Source organism: Dipodomys spectabilis, unplaced genomic scaffold, assembly GCF_019054845.1.
Source record: "Dipodomys spectabilis isolate Male_0828 unplaced genomic scaffold, ASM1905484v1 ptg000297l, whole genome shotgun sequence".
Classification (NCBI taxonomy): domain Eukaryota; kingdom Metazoa; phylum Chordata; class Mammalia; order Rodentia; family Heteromyidae; genus Dipodomys; species Dipodomys spectabilis.
In genome coordinates, this window is record NW_024870974.1 from 2,239,381 (window position 1) to 2,251,802 (window position 12,422).

General features: G+C 39.3%; 1 protein-coding gene across 1 annotated transcript in view; it reads left to right on the top strand.

Moving 5' to 3' along the window:
- The window catches only part of Col25a1 (collagen type XXV alpha 1 chain), a 408,459-nt gene that overhangs the window by 257,002 nt on the left and 139,035 nt on the right, over positions 1-12,422 (top strand). The window contains exons 6-7 of the mRNA XM_042701800.1: positions 2,908-2,934; positions 3,066-3,092. Of these exons, the coding sequence (XP_042557734.1) occupies positions 2,908-2,934; positions 3,066-3,092 (54 nt within the window). The remainder of the gene's footprint in view (positions 1-2,907; positions 2,935-3,065; positions 3,093-12,422) is intronic.

The following is a 12,422-nucleotide window of genomic DNA, read 5'->3' on the forward strand; positions in this document are numbered from 1 at the left end:
GAAAAGAATTATCTCTGTTGCCTCCTCCGTGGAACATGATTTTAGGGGAGTTTTGAATTATGCATTGCATGTAGCCTCAGCAGAGTGCCTTGGGGGTGGGCTGAAGTTTCACCTCTACAGCCAGGCTAAGCTGTAAAGCCTGGCCAGGGGTTGGGGAGAATTTCACAGGGACATCTGGCTTTCATGTACTTAGGTTTCCCTCAGAGTCACTTTTTGTGTCATCTTAGTAAGGTGTTTGACTACCCTATCTGGCTTGTTGATCACCTTGTCTTTCATGTGAACTCTTGCATCAATGAGTATATGTACAAGTTAAAACAGACTTCAGTAATATGAACTTAAGTCAAGCCATGAATGTCCATTATGTTGCCCAAGCTTTCTATCTGAGCCTCAAAAGGCTGTACAAGCTGGGTGCCAGTGGCTCACACCTGTAATCCCAGCTACTCAGGAGGCTGGGATCTAAGGATCACAGTTCAAAGCCAGCCTGGGCAGGAAAGTCCATGAGACTCTCAGCTTCAATTAACCACCAGAAAACTGAAGTTATGCTGTGACTCAAAGTGGTAGAGCACCCACCTCAAGCTGAAGAGCTCAGGGACAATGACCCAAAGTTCAAGCCCCACAAAAAAAATGCTGTAGAAGGGGGTCACAATTTAATATGACCCAAGTGTCCAGTGCTTCTTGGTCAGTCATCCTTCCCATCATTCTCCCCATCCTGTCTGTCCCCTCCCCTCAGACTCCTTTTGCATTTCTCACTTTATTATGTATGAACTTCAAGTATTCTGCCTGTATTTGTCCCCATTTCCCTTTTCAGTTCATCCGCACAACACCCACTATTTCCATCTCCTTACAAACTCGTTTCTTGCCTAACTCCTGATGGTAGGCCTTTGCTTTTCCTCTGCCCTTCCCAAACTAAAACCCTACCTCAATCACATTAGCGATTGTTCATATGTGTCACAATACCTTAATTCCTCAGCCTTAATTGGACTGCAGTCATTACTCATTTGATTTGCTGAAAATATTAGTTAACAAACACAGAAAACCTGATAGCAAACTTTAGAAAATATAAGGCATACTATGGTTGTTAACGTTAAGTTCCCGAGCACCTGACAGCTGTTACTTGAATGGCTCCCAGTGAGAATGGGAGTTAGGGGCCATTTTTCTTTCGCTGACTCTGGGCAGAACACATTGCAGGAGGTGGCTCATAGCTTCATACCTACCTTCTGTGACTTAGTGGTCACCAGAATGGGGGAAACCAGAACGCGGGAAATTTGCTAGAACCTAGATGTCTCTTCCTGCCCAGCCTTGTCCTGTCTCCCAGTATAGCTATTACAAAGACTCACCCAGAAGATGCAAAGAATTTCTTCCCTGTATCTCTGCCCATCTCATTGCATATGCACGCCATATAATGTCTAATGTGCTCTAGAAAATGCATAGGACAATCAGATGCAACAAAACAAACATAAGAAGTGTGGGCCGTTTGTGACAGAAAATGCAAAATAAAAAGGTGTTGACTAATAAGTATGGAAATACAAACTAAAAGCAAATAGACTTAATAGACTCCCCCACCAGAATATATAAAATGAAAAGAAAGAAACTGACAAGTATTGGGAAGATAAACCAGATTCTCCCATTGCAGAGAAGGGCATAATTGGTAGAAACCCTTTAGTAAAACAGTTCAGCTATATCTATTGAAACTAAATACAGATACTTTCTTACCTAATGGTGCCATTCCTACATACACAGCTTACAGAAATGAACATAGTGTTCCAAAAAGAAAAACATTGTAAAGCTAGCTCCAATACATAACTGGACATGATATCCAGGACACTAGGCATTCCTGCACAAACAGGGAAACTAAAGGAGGAAAGAGACCCTTAGGGGAGGACCCCAGAGGTATAACTTCTCTCAACATTTAAAACATTATTTATTGAAACAAACCCCAGGAAATGGAAACATGGTTTGGGGGATGATGGTAGTATTTGTTTATACTTTTTTCTTTCTTTTATGCCGGCAAAAGGGGGGCATGCAGCAAAGAAGGGAGGAAAGCTGAACAAATGCAATCATGTTACTTAGTATACACTATGCGGAAAATGCTGTTCTGCCAGGAGAGATTTGACTTGTGTTTTCTATGTAACTTGAGGGCAGGGATGGGAGGGGGGAAACTGAGGGAAAGCAAAGGAAGAGGGATTATATTGTCCAAAAAAGAAATGTACTTGTTATCTGACTTATGAAATGGTAACCCCTCTGTAAACACCTTAATAAGAACAATAAGATCATATTTTTAAAAAGAAAAAATAAACATTGAAATGTTTATAGGAATACTCTTTATAATTGTCAATACTCTTTTTAAACTCCTGAAAACAAATGCTCATCAGTAGTGGGATGAACAAATAAATTAGGGTATTTATACCATAAATTATGGTATTTATACCATTTATTCATAAATAAATTTTATGAAGCAGTAAGAAAGAGCAGTCTGCTACTGTGCACCAAATTAGGAATGAGTTTCACACAGTTTGAATAAAAGAGGCCTTTTATTCATGGCTTTATTCATGGAATGGACATAGGAAGGAAAATTATACTGCCAGAGGTCAGAATAGCAGTGACTGAGTACATGGGTAGTATTTTACGTCTTGTTTAGTAAATAAGTAAATTTGCTTCGGGCAAATTTATTCAGCCTATCCTAAGTATATACTGAAGATATAACAGTATATATTTGTATATCAATATACAACTGTGTATCAGTTTCATATTCCAGCTAAATTATAATGATGGTTTACAAACAAAAATGCTTTGGGAAACTTCAACAACAGCTGTATCTCTGTGTCCTTTATATAAAACTTTAAAGTAGATCTGATATAGCTCCAGTTATTTTCATTAACTTTTTCCCCCTCTTTATTCTTTTTCCAGGGTCCCCCTGGCCCAAAAGGGGATAAGGTAAGAAGATCCAGATTGTTGAACCATCCATGTCGGTTTGACCCCAGAGCATGTTTTATGTTTTGACCTTTTGAATAAGCACCACAAATGAGTCTTGACTAAAGCCACCCTCCTATCTTCCCATTCTGCAGGGGGAACAAGGTGATCAGGGGCCTCGGGTAAGTTCTTTTCTTCTTATCCTAAGAAAAATGGAGTTTCCAGCTCCAAACTTAATGAATGAAAGTACCCCAGCATGAAAACTGCTTTTGTGCTGCAGAATGTAGTAATGGCTAACAGAGATGCCTTCGCACTTGACAATGGAAAGGCCTTACTAATAATGTGTGTATCTCATGTATCATCTGACTTTTATGCCTATAAGTAAAACATGTTACAGTGATTAGACCTACTGATCAAGGGCCAGAATCACTTCTACAAATCCGCAGCAGCCTCCATTCCAAAGGATCATGGGGTCATTCAGATTTGCATGCATTGTTTTTGCAACTTCCAGTCCGTGTGGCGTGCTCTTGAATTTGGCCTTTTTCTGCACTTAGACTTTACGTGCTATTGCATAAGTATGTTTTTGGATAGATAAAAAAAATTAATGCATTTTTATGTTTTTATTATTTCGCAGAAGTTTGTATAATACTTGAATTTCTTGGGGAGGGGGTGGGGAGGTTATCCTAGATTTTTTTAAGACAGGTAAAAGGTGTAACAGGATTTCAGCACTGTGGGAAAGAGGGCATTCTTTGACATGTCTCAAATGTGGCCCTTTCAACCATTATGACCAATAGTGAATGCTTTGTTGTTACCTTGGTAGTGCCAAGTCCTCCGCTTCACATCTGTGCCTTATTACCCGAATGTTCAGACATACTGTTCCAATGATGTAGTGGCTCAGACATACCTCTCAATTTTCTCATGTCACTGTGCACAAAAGCTAGGATTTGGTGGAAGAGAAGAGATACACACACACACACACACACACACACACACACACACACACACACACACACACACACACACACACACACACACACACACACACACGAAAAGCACATTTCAAATTTTTCAGGAGGTTGGGAACCAAAGAGCTCTTTCTGTAAGATGTACAGCTGTCTAGATCACTATTGAATGCAGTGATACTGCATAATACAGAGAAACCTTAGTAAAATACACAGTTGATAAAAAGCTTAAAGTCACTTTTGTGTTACTACGTCTCTATGGTTCTTCAACTGGATGCATGTGATGCTGCGATTTATTTTTCTTTTTATTCCTCAGCCACTTCTTCCTATAGGAATAATGATCTGCCTTCAGGCTACATTGTAACTTCCTTGTGGCAATTACTATAGCTGATAAGTAGCTCTGAGCTAAACACTCGTCTTCATGGTCAAAGAGGTTAGACGTGCTGCTATCTACTTTCATGAATATGAATGGAATAACACGTTCATATCCCCTAAATGATTAGACCAGAGCCACTTGCTCTATTGGTGGTCATAGTTCACGTGGCCTGTCTCTGTGTGTTGAATATCATGTCTTTCTACACACAGTATCAAAATCACTCGGCTTGCCTTTTCCAGGTAAGAGGGGGAAAGCTTTCCATTCTGAGCACCCTTCCCTTGGCAGAGGAAGTGCAGGGCTGGTTCACAGCCTAGCTGTCATCAGTCTGCACACAGTCCTCGTTTGCACAAAGGTGTGTTGGCTTTCATCGTTATAAAGAGTGATGATTGATTATAAAGCTAGGCCAAATTTTCTGAGTGAAACCTGACACCGTCTGAAATTCACCTGGTTTCATGTTGCAGTACAAACTAAGACTTGGACTACGTTCCTTGAAAGTTTGGCCAAAGTTCATGAACTACTTTGACAAACCCAGACTGCCTTTCATATAGATTTCAGCCAGTTTTCACACTAACTGGGGCCAATTTTCACACAATTCAGGGTCATTTAACATTTGGGGTGGAAAATGACAAAAAAAGAAGGATACTGTTTTTCTCTTGGATTTTCTTTTGTATTGAAGGGAATTAGATTTAATTCAAAATGTTGGATAAATCTGCATGGGCAAGATCCTCAATGTTCTGGAAGGTCTATGTGAAAGAGGAGGGCCCTATTCTATTGTCCAGATTTTTCCCAGATTCCTAATGTAGAAACAAAGCAGGTCACAGGCAAGCTTCTTAGAATTTCATAAACATTCCTTTCCAATAAGATAGTGCTAGTTTACTTACTAGGAGATTTATCATATAATGAAAATGAAATGAGGATTACATACTTGCAAAGAATAAAAAGTTAGGACTAGAAATGTCTTTATAATTTTAATTAAAATTAATGATCTGATTAGGTACACAATTTCAGCTATGTTGACTGAAGACAGACTCCCCTCCCTCCCTCCCTCCCTCCCTCCCTCCCTCCCTCCCTCCCTTCCTCCCTTCCTCCCTTCCTCCCTTCCTTCCTTCCTTCCTTCCTTCCTTCCCTTCTTCCCTTCTTTCCTTCCTTCCTTCCTTCCTTCCTTCCTTCCTTCCTTCCTTCCTTCCTTCCTTCCTTCCTTCCTTCCTTCCTTCCTTCCTTCCTTCCTTCCTTCCTTCTTTTCTTCCTTCCTTCCTTCTGTTGAGACTAGGTCTTACTAAAACACATAGGCCTACGCTTGAATACTTAAGCCTCCCAAGTAGCTGCAATTGCATGCATATATCACTACACCAAGTTTATACTTTTTTTTGCCTGTCCTTGGGGCCTAGGCATTGTCCCTGAGTCTCTTTGTACTCAAAGCTAGCATTCTACCACTTCAGCCCCAGTGCCACTTCTAACTTTTTCTGAGTAGTTTATTAGAGATAAGGGTCTCACTGACCAGCCCAGGCTGGCTTTGAATCTTGATCCTCAGATCTCAGCCTCTTGAGTAGCTAGGATTATAGACATGAGCCAAACTTGATACTTGAAAATTCTATTTTTATCCTATCATATATTTTGACTTCCACTTTGTACTATTTGTTTCAAATGATTATTTCTTCCCAAAATTAACATGATCCCACAGTGTACACCATATTTGCTTTCATTGCTAAATAATTTTTCATTATGGGACCTACATAGTTTCTTTATATCACTTTTTCTTTAGATCACTTTTATAAACCCTGCTTTGGTTTCCCTAAAACCAAAAGAAGTATATTAAGCTATAATGGTAAAATAAATCCAGAAATTTTTAAATGTAAAGCTATGGTGAAATATTAGACATTTATTGAGGAATATCTGCACATAGACAGAGTGCACGTTACTATGTGTTTTGTACAATATAGATCATAAGTGCATCCACTTCATTCTCCAACTACCATCAGACTCCACCTAGTGCTATCTCATGCTCTTGATTACTACAGAAGTCTTCCAATTAATCTTCCTGCTTCCACTCTTGACCCTGTGTAATCCCTTTTCTTCACAACAGCCAGAGAGATCATTTTACATTTTGTTGTAAATTAGATCATGTTACTCCCTGTTTAAAATCTTAGACTGAAATCCACACCATTGCTTGTGGCCTCCAAGGACCTTTAAGGTTGACCTTCCCCCCCCCCCATCTCCTCCCACCCTCGTCTTCTCTTCCCACTGCCCTCTAGACACACTGCCCTCCAAGTTTTCTCCAGACACACCACACTCTGCCCAGCCCAGAACTTTCTTCTCACTCTCTTCTGGGATTGATTAAGATTTCATCTCAACTAGCACCTTCCTTCCTCACTGTCCAATCTGAGTTTGAAATGATCCTGTTTTACTAATTTATTTATTGGTGATGAAACTCTTGGTCCCTCTTCCCTTAGAATATAAACTCCCCCAGAAGAAGGTCCTGATCTGCCTGGTTCATCTACTTTCACATAGAATTGTAAGGACTTGATAAGTACTTAAGGAATGCATATATAAAATGTTACATTGTGGGTGCCTCAAAAAGAAATCTATGTGCTTATAGGTGATGTATCTTACAGAACTATACCAAGGGTTTAGGAAAGTGAAAGTTATTTTAATTTATCATTGAAGAAGTGGGGAAGTGATTTTTTAAGTTTTTATTTTATTGTAAAGATGCTGTACAAAGGGGTATAGTTAGTTACATTAGTAAAGTAATGAGTACATTTCTTGTCAAGCATTGTTACCCCCTCCTTTGTGTTCTCCCACTATCCCTTCCCTCCCCTACCTCCCTCCTCGCTCCCCCGGAAGTTGTAACGTTCACTTCCAATATAGTGTCTTGTGAAATCATTGTCACAATGGGTCATCCTATGTCCTTGTTTCAGCATTTTGTTATTCTCCTTCCCCTCCTCAAATTAGATAAATGTATATGCAAGATGCAGGGTACCAACATCAAGTACAGTGACAACAGGGGATATTCCATAGGAGGAAGAACATACAAAGGAAACAAAATCACGTAGTATGTTAAAAACAACAACAAGGAAAGAGCTCTTTTGTACATATCAGGGTTCATTTCACTTAGCACCATCTTATATGGTCATATGTATATAGTTTTTGAGTTTTTCTGCTCATGTGATAAAATTATCCTAGATGTATGCTAGTTATTGCAAATAAGGGAAACCATGAGACCTATATTTCTTTGCGACTGGCTTACTTCACTTAATATGATTTTTTTTCCAAGGCTTTCCATTTCCTAACAAATGAGGCAGTGCCATTCTTTCTGATGGAGGCATAGAATTCCATTATAGAGATAGAGATAGAGATATACCACATTTTCTTGATCCATTCATCTACTGAGGGGCATCTGGGTTGGTTCCATCTTAGCTAAGGTAAATAATGCTGTGATTAACATAGTTGTGCTGTAGCTTTAGTATGACCTTGTTTGTGATCATTTGGGTAAATGCCAGAAGTGGGATTGCTGGGTCAGAGGGGAACTCTATGTGTAGTCTTTTGAGAAACCTCCATATTTCTTTCCAAAGTGGTTGAACAAGTTTACACTCCCACCAATAGTGCATTAGGGTCCCCTTTTGGCCACATCCCCTCCAGCATCTGTTGTTACTAGATTTCTTGATTCTAGCCATTCTAGCTGGGGTGAGGTGGAATCTCAATCGTGTTTTGGTTTGCCACCTAATCTTTGATAAGGGAGCCAAAAAAAAATAGTATGGAAGAAAGACAGCCTATTCAGTAAATGGTACTGGCAAAATTGGTTCAACACCTGTAGAAAACTAAAATTAGATCCTTGTATATCACCCTGTACCATAATCAAACCCAAATGGATCAAAGACCTCGAAGTAAAAGTAGACAACCTGAAAACATTACAGGAAGGAATAAGGGAAACTCTAGGGCTCCTTGGTACGGACCAAAATTTTCCTAATAAAGACCCAAAAAGACAACAATTCAAAGGAAGTTTAGGCAAATGGGATTGCATCAAACTGCAGAGCTTCTGCATGGCAAAGGACATATAGCTAGCAAGATCTTCTCCCACAGACTGGGAGAAGATCTTAAGGGCCTCATATCTAAAATACGCTTAGAATTCAAAAAAATTAAATCCTCTAAAAACAAATCCTCAAAGAAACAACCATCCCATCAATAAATGGGTTGAAGACTTAAAGAGAGACTTCTCTGAAGAAATAAGAATGCCCAATAGACACAAGAAATACTCAACTTGTATGGCCATAAAAGAAGTGATACTTTTACTGGGACTTGGTAATTGAACTACCTTTAAAAGACAAAATGAAGAGGAGAAATATAATAGAAATGGTAGCAGTTGTTTGGAAAAAGCAGTTGGTGATATGTAAAAGTCAATCATAGTGCTCTAAAACTCCACGAATCTATCTGCCATTCTGTAATGACTGCAAGAAGGCTCCTTCAAGTCCAGAAAAGGAAACTTCCCATCCATTCCATAGAAAACTGCTGGTCAGATCTTAATGGTTAGATTTCACATAGTTACCTCATTGCCAGAAGACACAAGAATGGGATTAAAGAGAAGTTGAGTCCCTTCACCTATATAGCATTTGACTTCAAATGCCAAGCAAAAACTTGAGCGTGTGAAAGAGAATTTACGGGGATGAAACTAATAAAGGAGAAATTGATAAGAATTAAACCTGGAAGCTAGAAGTAGCCAATAAATTTATTATATTGGATTTGCATCTAGGACCTGAGACCATCCTGTGGAATAGAATGTAGCTAGATTAAAGTTCCTTTTTTTAAAGGAGTGAAATTGAAAGGTAGGAAGGTAAAAATCCACAATAAGCTTCTGTACTAAGTGGAGCTGAAGTTAATCAAGAATATAAACATAGACTTGAGGTTGCTGGTTTGATACATGATACAATTGGCCAGAAAGAGGATCTGGAAGATGGAATCATCAGTTGAACTTCCTTATGTTGAATTTATGATTCTACTGAGACAGTTCACTGAAATAGCCTAGCAAACATAAGCGTGAGAGTAGAATCCTGAAATGGTACCATCCAGACATGGCGGTGATGCCCTATAGCTAAAAAGTAAAATCATTAAGTTAGGAAAGATGGTAGAGGAGAGAGGTAGGGCAGAACTTCCCTAGGGTATGTCCTTTAGAAATATCTTTAGTTATAGCTGGGATCAGGACAAAATATCTTCAAGAGAGAGCATTCAAAGGTAGAACTGGGCCAAACTATGTTAAAAAACAAGAAACGGGCTGGGAAGGTGGCTCAGTGGTAGAGTGCTTGCCTTGCATGCATGAGGCTCTGGGTTTGATACCTCAATACCACATAAGCAGAAAAAACCAGAAGTGGTGCTATGGCTCAAATGGTAGAGTGCTAGCCTTGAGCTGAAGAGCTGAGGGACAGAGCCCAGGCCCAGAGTTCAGGCTCCACGACAAAAATTAAAATAAAACAAGAAACATAGTGGCCAGCTGAGTAGTCTCAATAAAAAGAGAGCCACAGAGATGAAGTCTTTCTTTTTTTAAAAAAAAAAAAAGCCTTTGCATTTGGTGTTTTATTAAATAGTGAGAGAGGTCAGACTACAAGAAGGTAAAGGGTAAAAGAGAGGAAAGTTGCCTGTCTTTCCGTCCTGTTAATGTCATAAAATTTCACATGGGGACAAATGGCCTAACTTTTTTGGCATTAGCTTTCTTTCGGTATACTTTGAGCCAAATTTGAGTTTACAAATGTAGGGATAATATAACCATCATAATCAGTTGGTTTGATTCTATGAGGCACAGGGTGTTAGATTTCCACAGATAAATGCATCTTGACATTCGGATTTCACTAGTTCTCCGGGAAATGTCATTACAGATTTGCCTTTCTCTTCAATTCATTTCTGCACACGTTTCATTTTGGTCGTTAGGCTGTAGAAATGAGGCAGGACTTTAGCTGTGCAACCCATCGCAGACCCAGAGTTGGCTTTCTTCAGTTCATATTCAAAGCACCAAATGTTGACACTCTGACATGGAAGTAGCAGTTGGATGACCTGAATTAGAGTTGTGGAGTTGAAGGGTAGTTGTGGAAAGAAATAAAACTTCATGTGATCATCACAATTACTAATTGCAGTCATCACATTTGCTCAACACCTTTGTAGGTAAGTTGTGTGTAGCATTGCAAAGCTTTGAACAGTTAGTAAGGTAGGCTATCAGGAAGAATGAACATAATAGAGGAAAACACTATCTAATCTATCTGGAATGAGGCTGGACAGCGATCAAATTCTAACTGAATCACTATGTCACTATGGCTATGGTAAAGATTAATAAAATAACATATGAAAACTTTATAATCAGGCTGGGAGTCATTGGCTCATGCCTGTAATCCTTGCTGCTTAAAAGGCTGAGATCTGAAGATCATGGTTCAAAGTCAGCCCGAGTAGATAAGTCTTATGAGACTCTTTCCAATTAATCACCAAATATCTGGAAGTGCAGCTGTGGTAATAAGAGTGCCTGCCTTGAATGAAAAAAGCTAAGGGACAGCACCTAGGCCCTGAGGTCCAGCCTCAGTACTGGCGTGCGCGCGCTGCACGCACACACCACATACATACACACACACACAACACACACACTTATAATCAGCCCTTTATTATGCTTCTAGTATTTCTTATGAGGAATCTGGGGTAACCTGTTCACATTGGCATAATGGGACTACAAGCCATTTCTCACATCTCTGCTTTGTGCTATTTCCAGTGGACCAGGCTGTTTTTCTAAGCTACTTGTGTTGTGAATTACTGGAGATCACAAACATAGTTGTGGTTAAAATAATGATGCTGATGATAAACAGTGTTCCCAAGGTCTTTGAAAGTATCAACAACATGTAAAAACATAGCTTAGTTCAACAACTCTCAAAAGGATTTTATTTATTTTTCTCATATCGCAGATCAGTAACCCAAGACAGAAAATTTAAATATCTTCTCCGTAGACAATAGTGGCAGAACCAGGGTTTAACTACATACCTACAGATTACATTTTCCATGTATTCTCTCATTTAACCTCGCCAGTAATTTTGTGTGTTAGTAGGACTAATATTAATGTGACCATTTTTTTTTCCTGATGAGAATTGGAGTCAAGTAAGTCGCACGTATCTACCATAAGGCAGTACTGGGACCCAAATTTGCAAGCCTGCTCTTTTCTTCCTAGTCCAGAGGGCTGATAGGACCTTTTCCAACTCTGAGATTTTATGCCTTTCTGAAAAAGGTTGAAAACCCTAAGAAAAACAAATACAGACGTGTGGCTTTTTTTCTTTGCAACTACGATAGAGAGTCTACACAAAGACAAGATAATAAAAAAAAAAGAATATACATCATCTATCTCCTAAAAGTTCTATGCTGCCCAGTCATACTGAAAACTAAGAAAGCAAAGCAATGTGATCCTCATCCAAGGAATGTAAGCTTACCTAGTTGACTTTTATGTTACGCAGGAGAAGAACTGGAGAGTGAGTCTTGGACTCTGTACGTGCTATGCAAGTGCCCTACCACCGAGCTACATCCTCAACACTTCAATCACCTTCTTCTAGTTTTTGCTTCCTCAGTTCAGTGACACTGATTAAAAGCTATACATCAAGACCCTGGTTAACTTTGCTACTAGCACTTATTTTTTTACAGAACAACCAGATGAACAAACTGTTTGCTCCTTTTCATATAGCAGTTTATATATTCTATCAGTTGATTTACTACTTCTGCTTTTATTTTGAGCCTCTCTTTGCAAAAACAAAAATCAAATTTCTTCACCATTAACAGTATCTCCTTCGTAATATAAGACACAAGATTTTTGCTTTGTGCCAGTCCTGGCACTTAAACTCAGATCCTAAACTTTTTTTGCTCAAGGTTAATGCTCTGCCACTTGAGCCATAGCTCCACTTCTGGCTTCTTTGGAGGGTGGTTATTTGGAGATAAGAGTCTCATAGGCTTTCCTTCCCAGGCTGGCTTTAAACTGAGATACTCAGATGTCATCCTCCTGAGTTGCTAGGATGACAGGTACAAGCTACTGGTGCCCAGCAAGACTCAAGATTTTTTTTAAGGCCTTTCTAATTCTCTGCACCCACCACTGCTATTACTTCATTATTAAGGTGACTTTCTCTGTTCAGCTGTCCTCATCATAACCCAACACCCTGGGCATAAATCCAGAG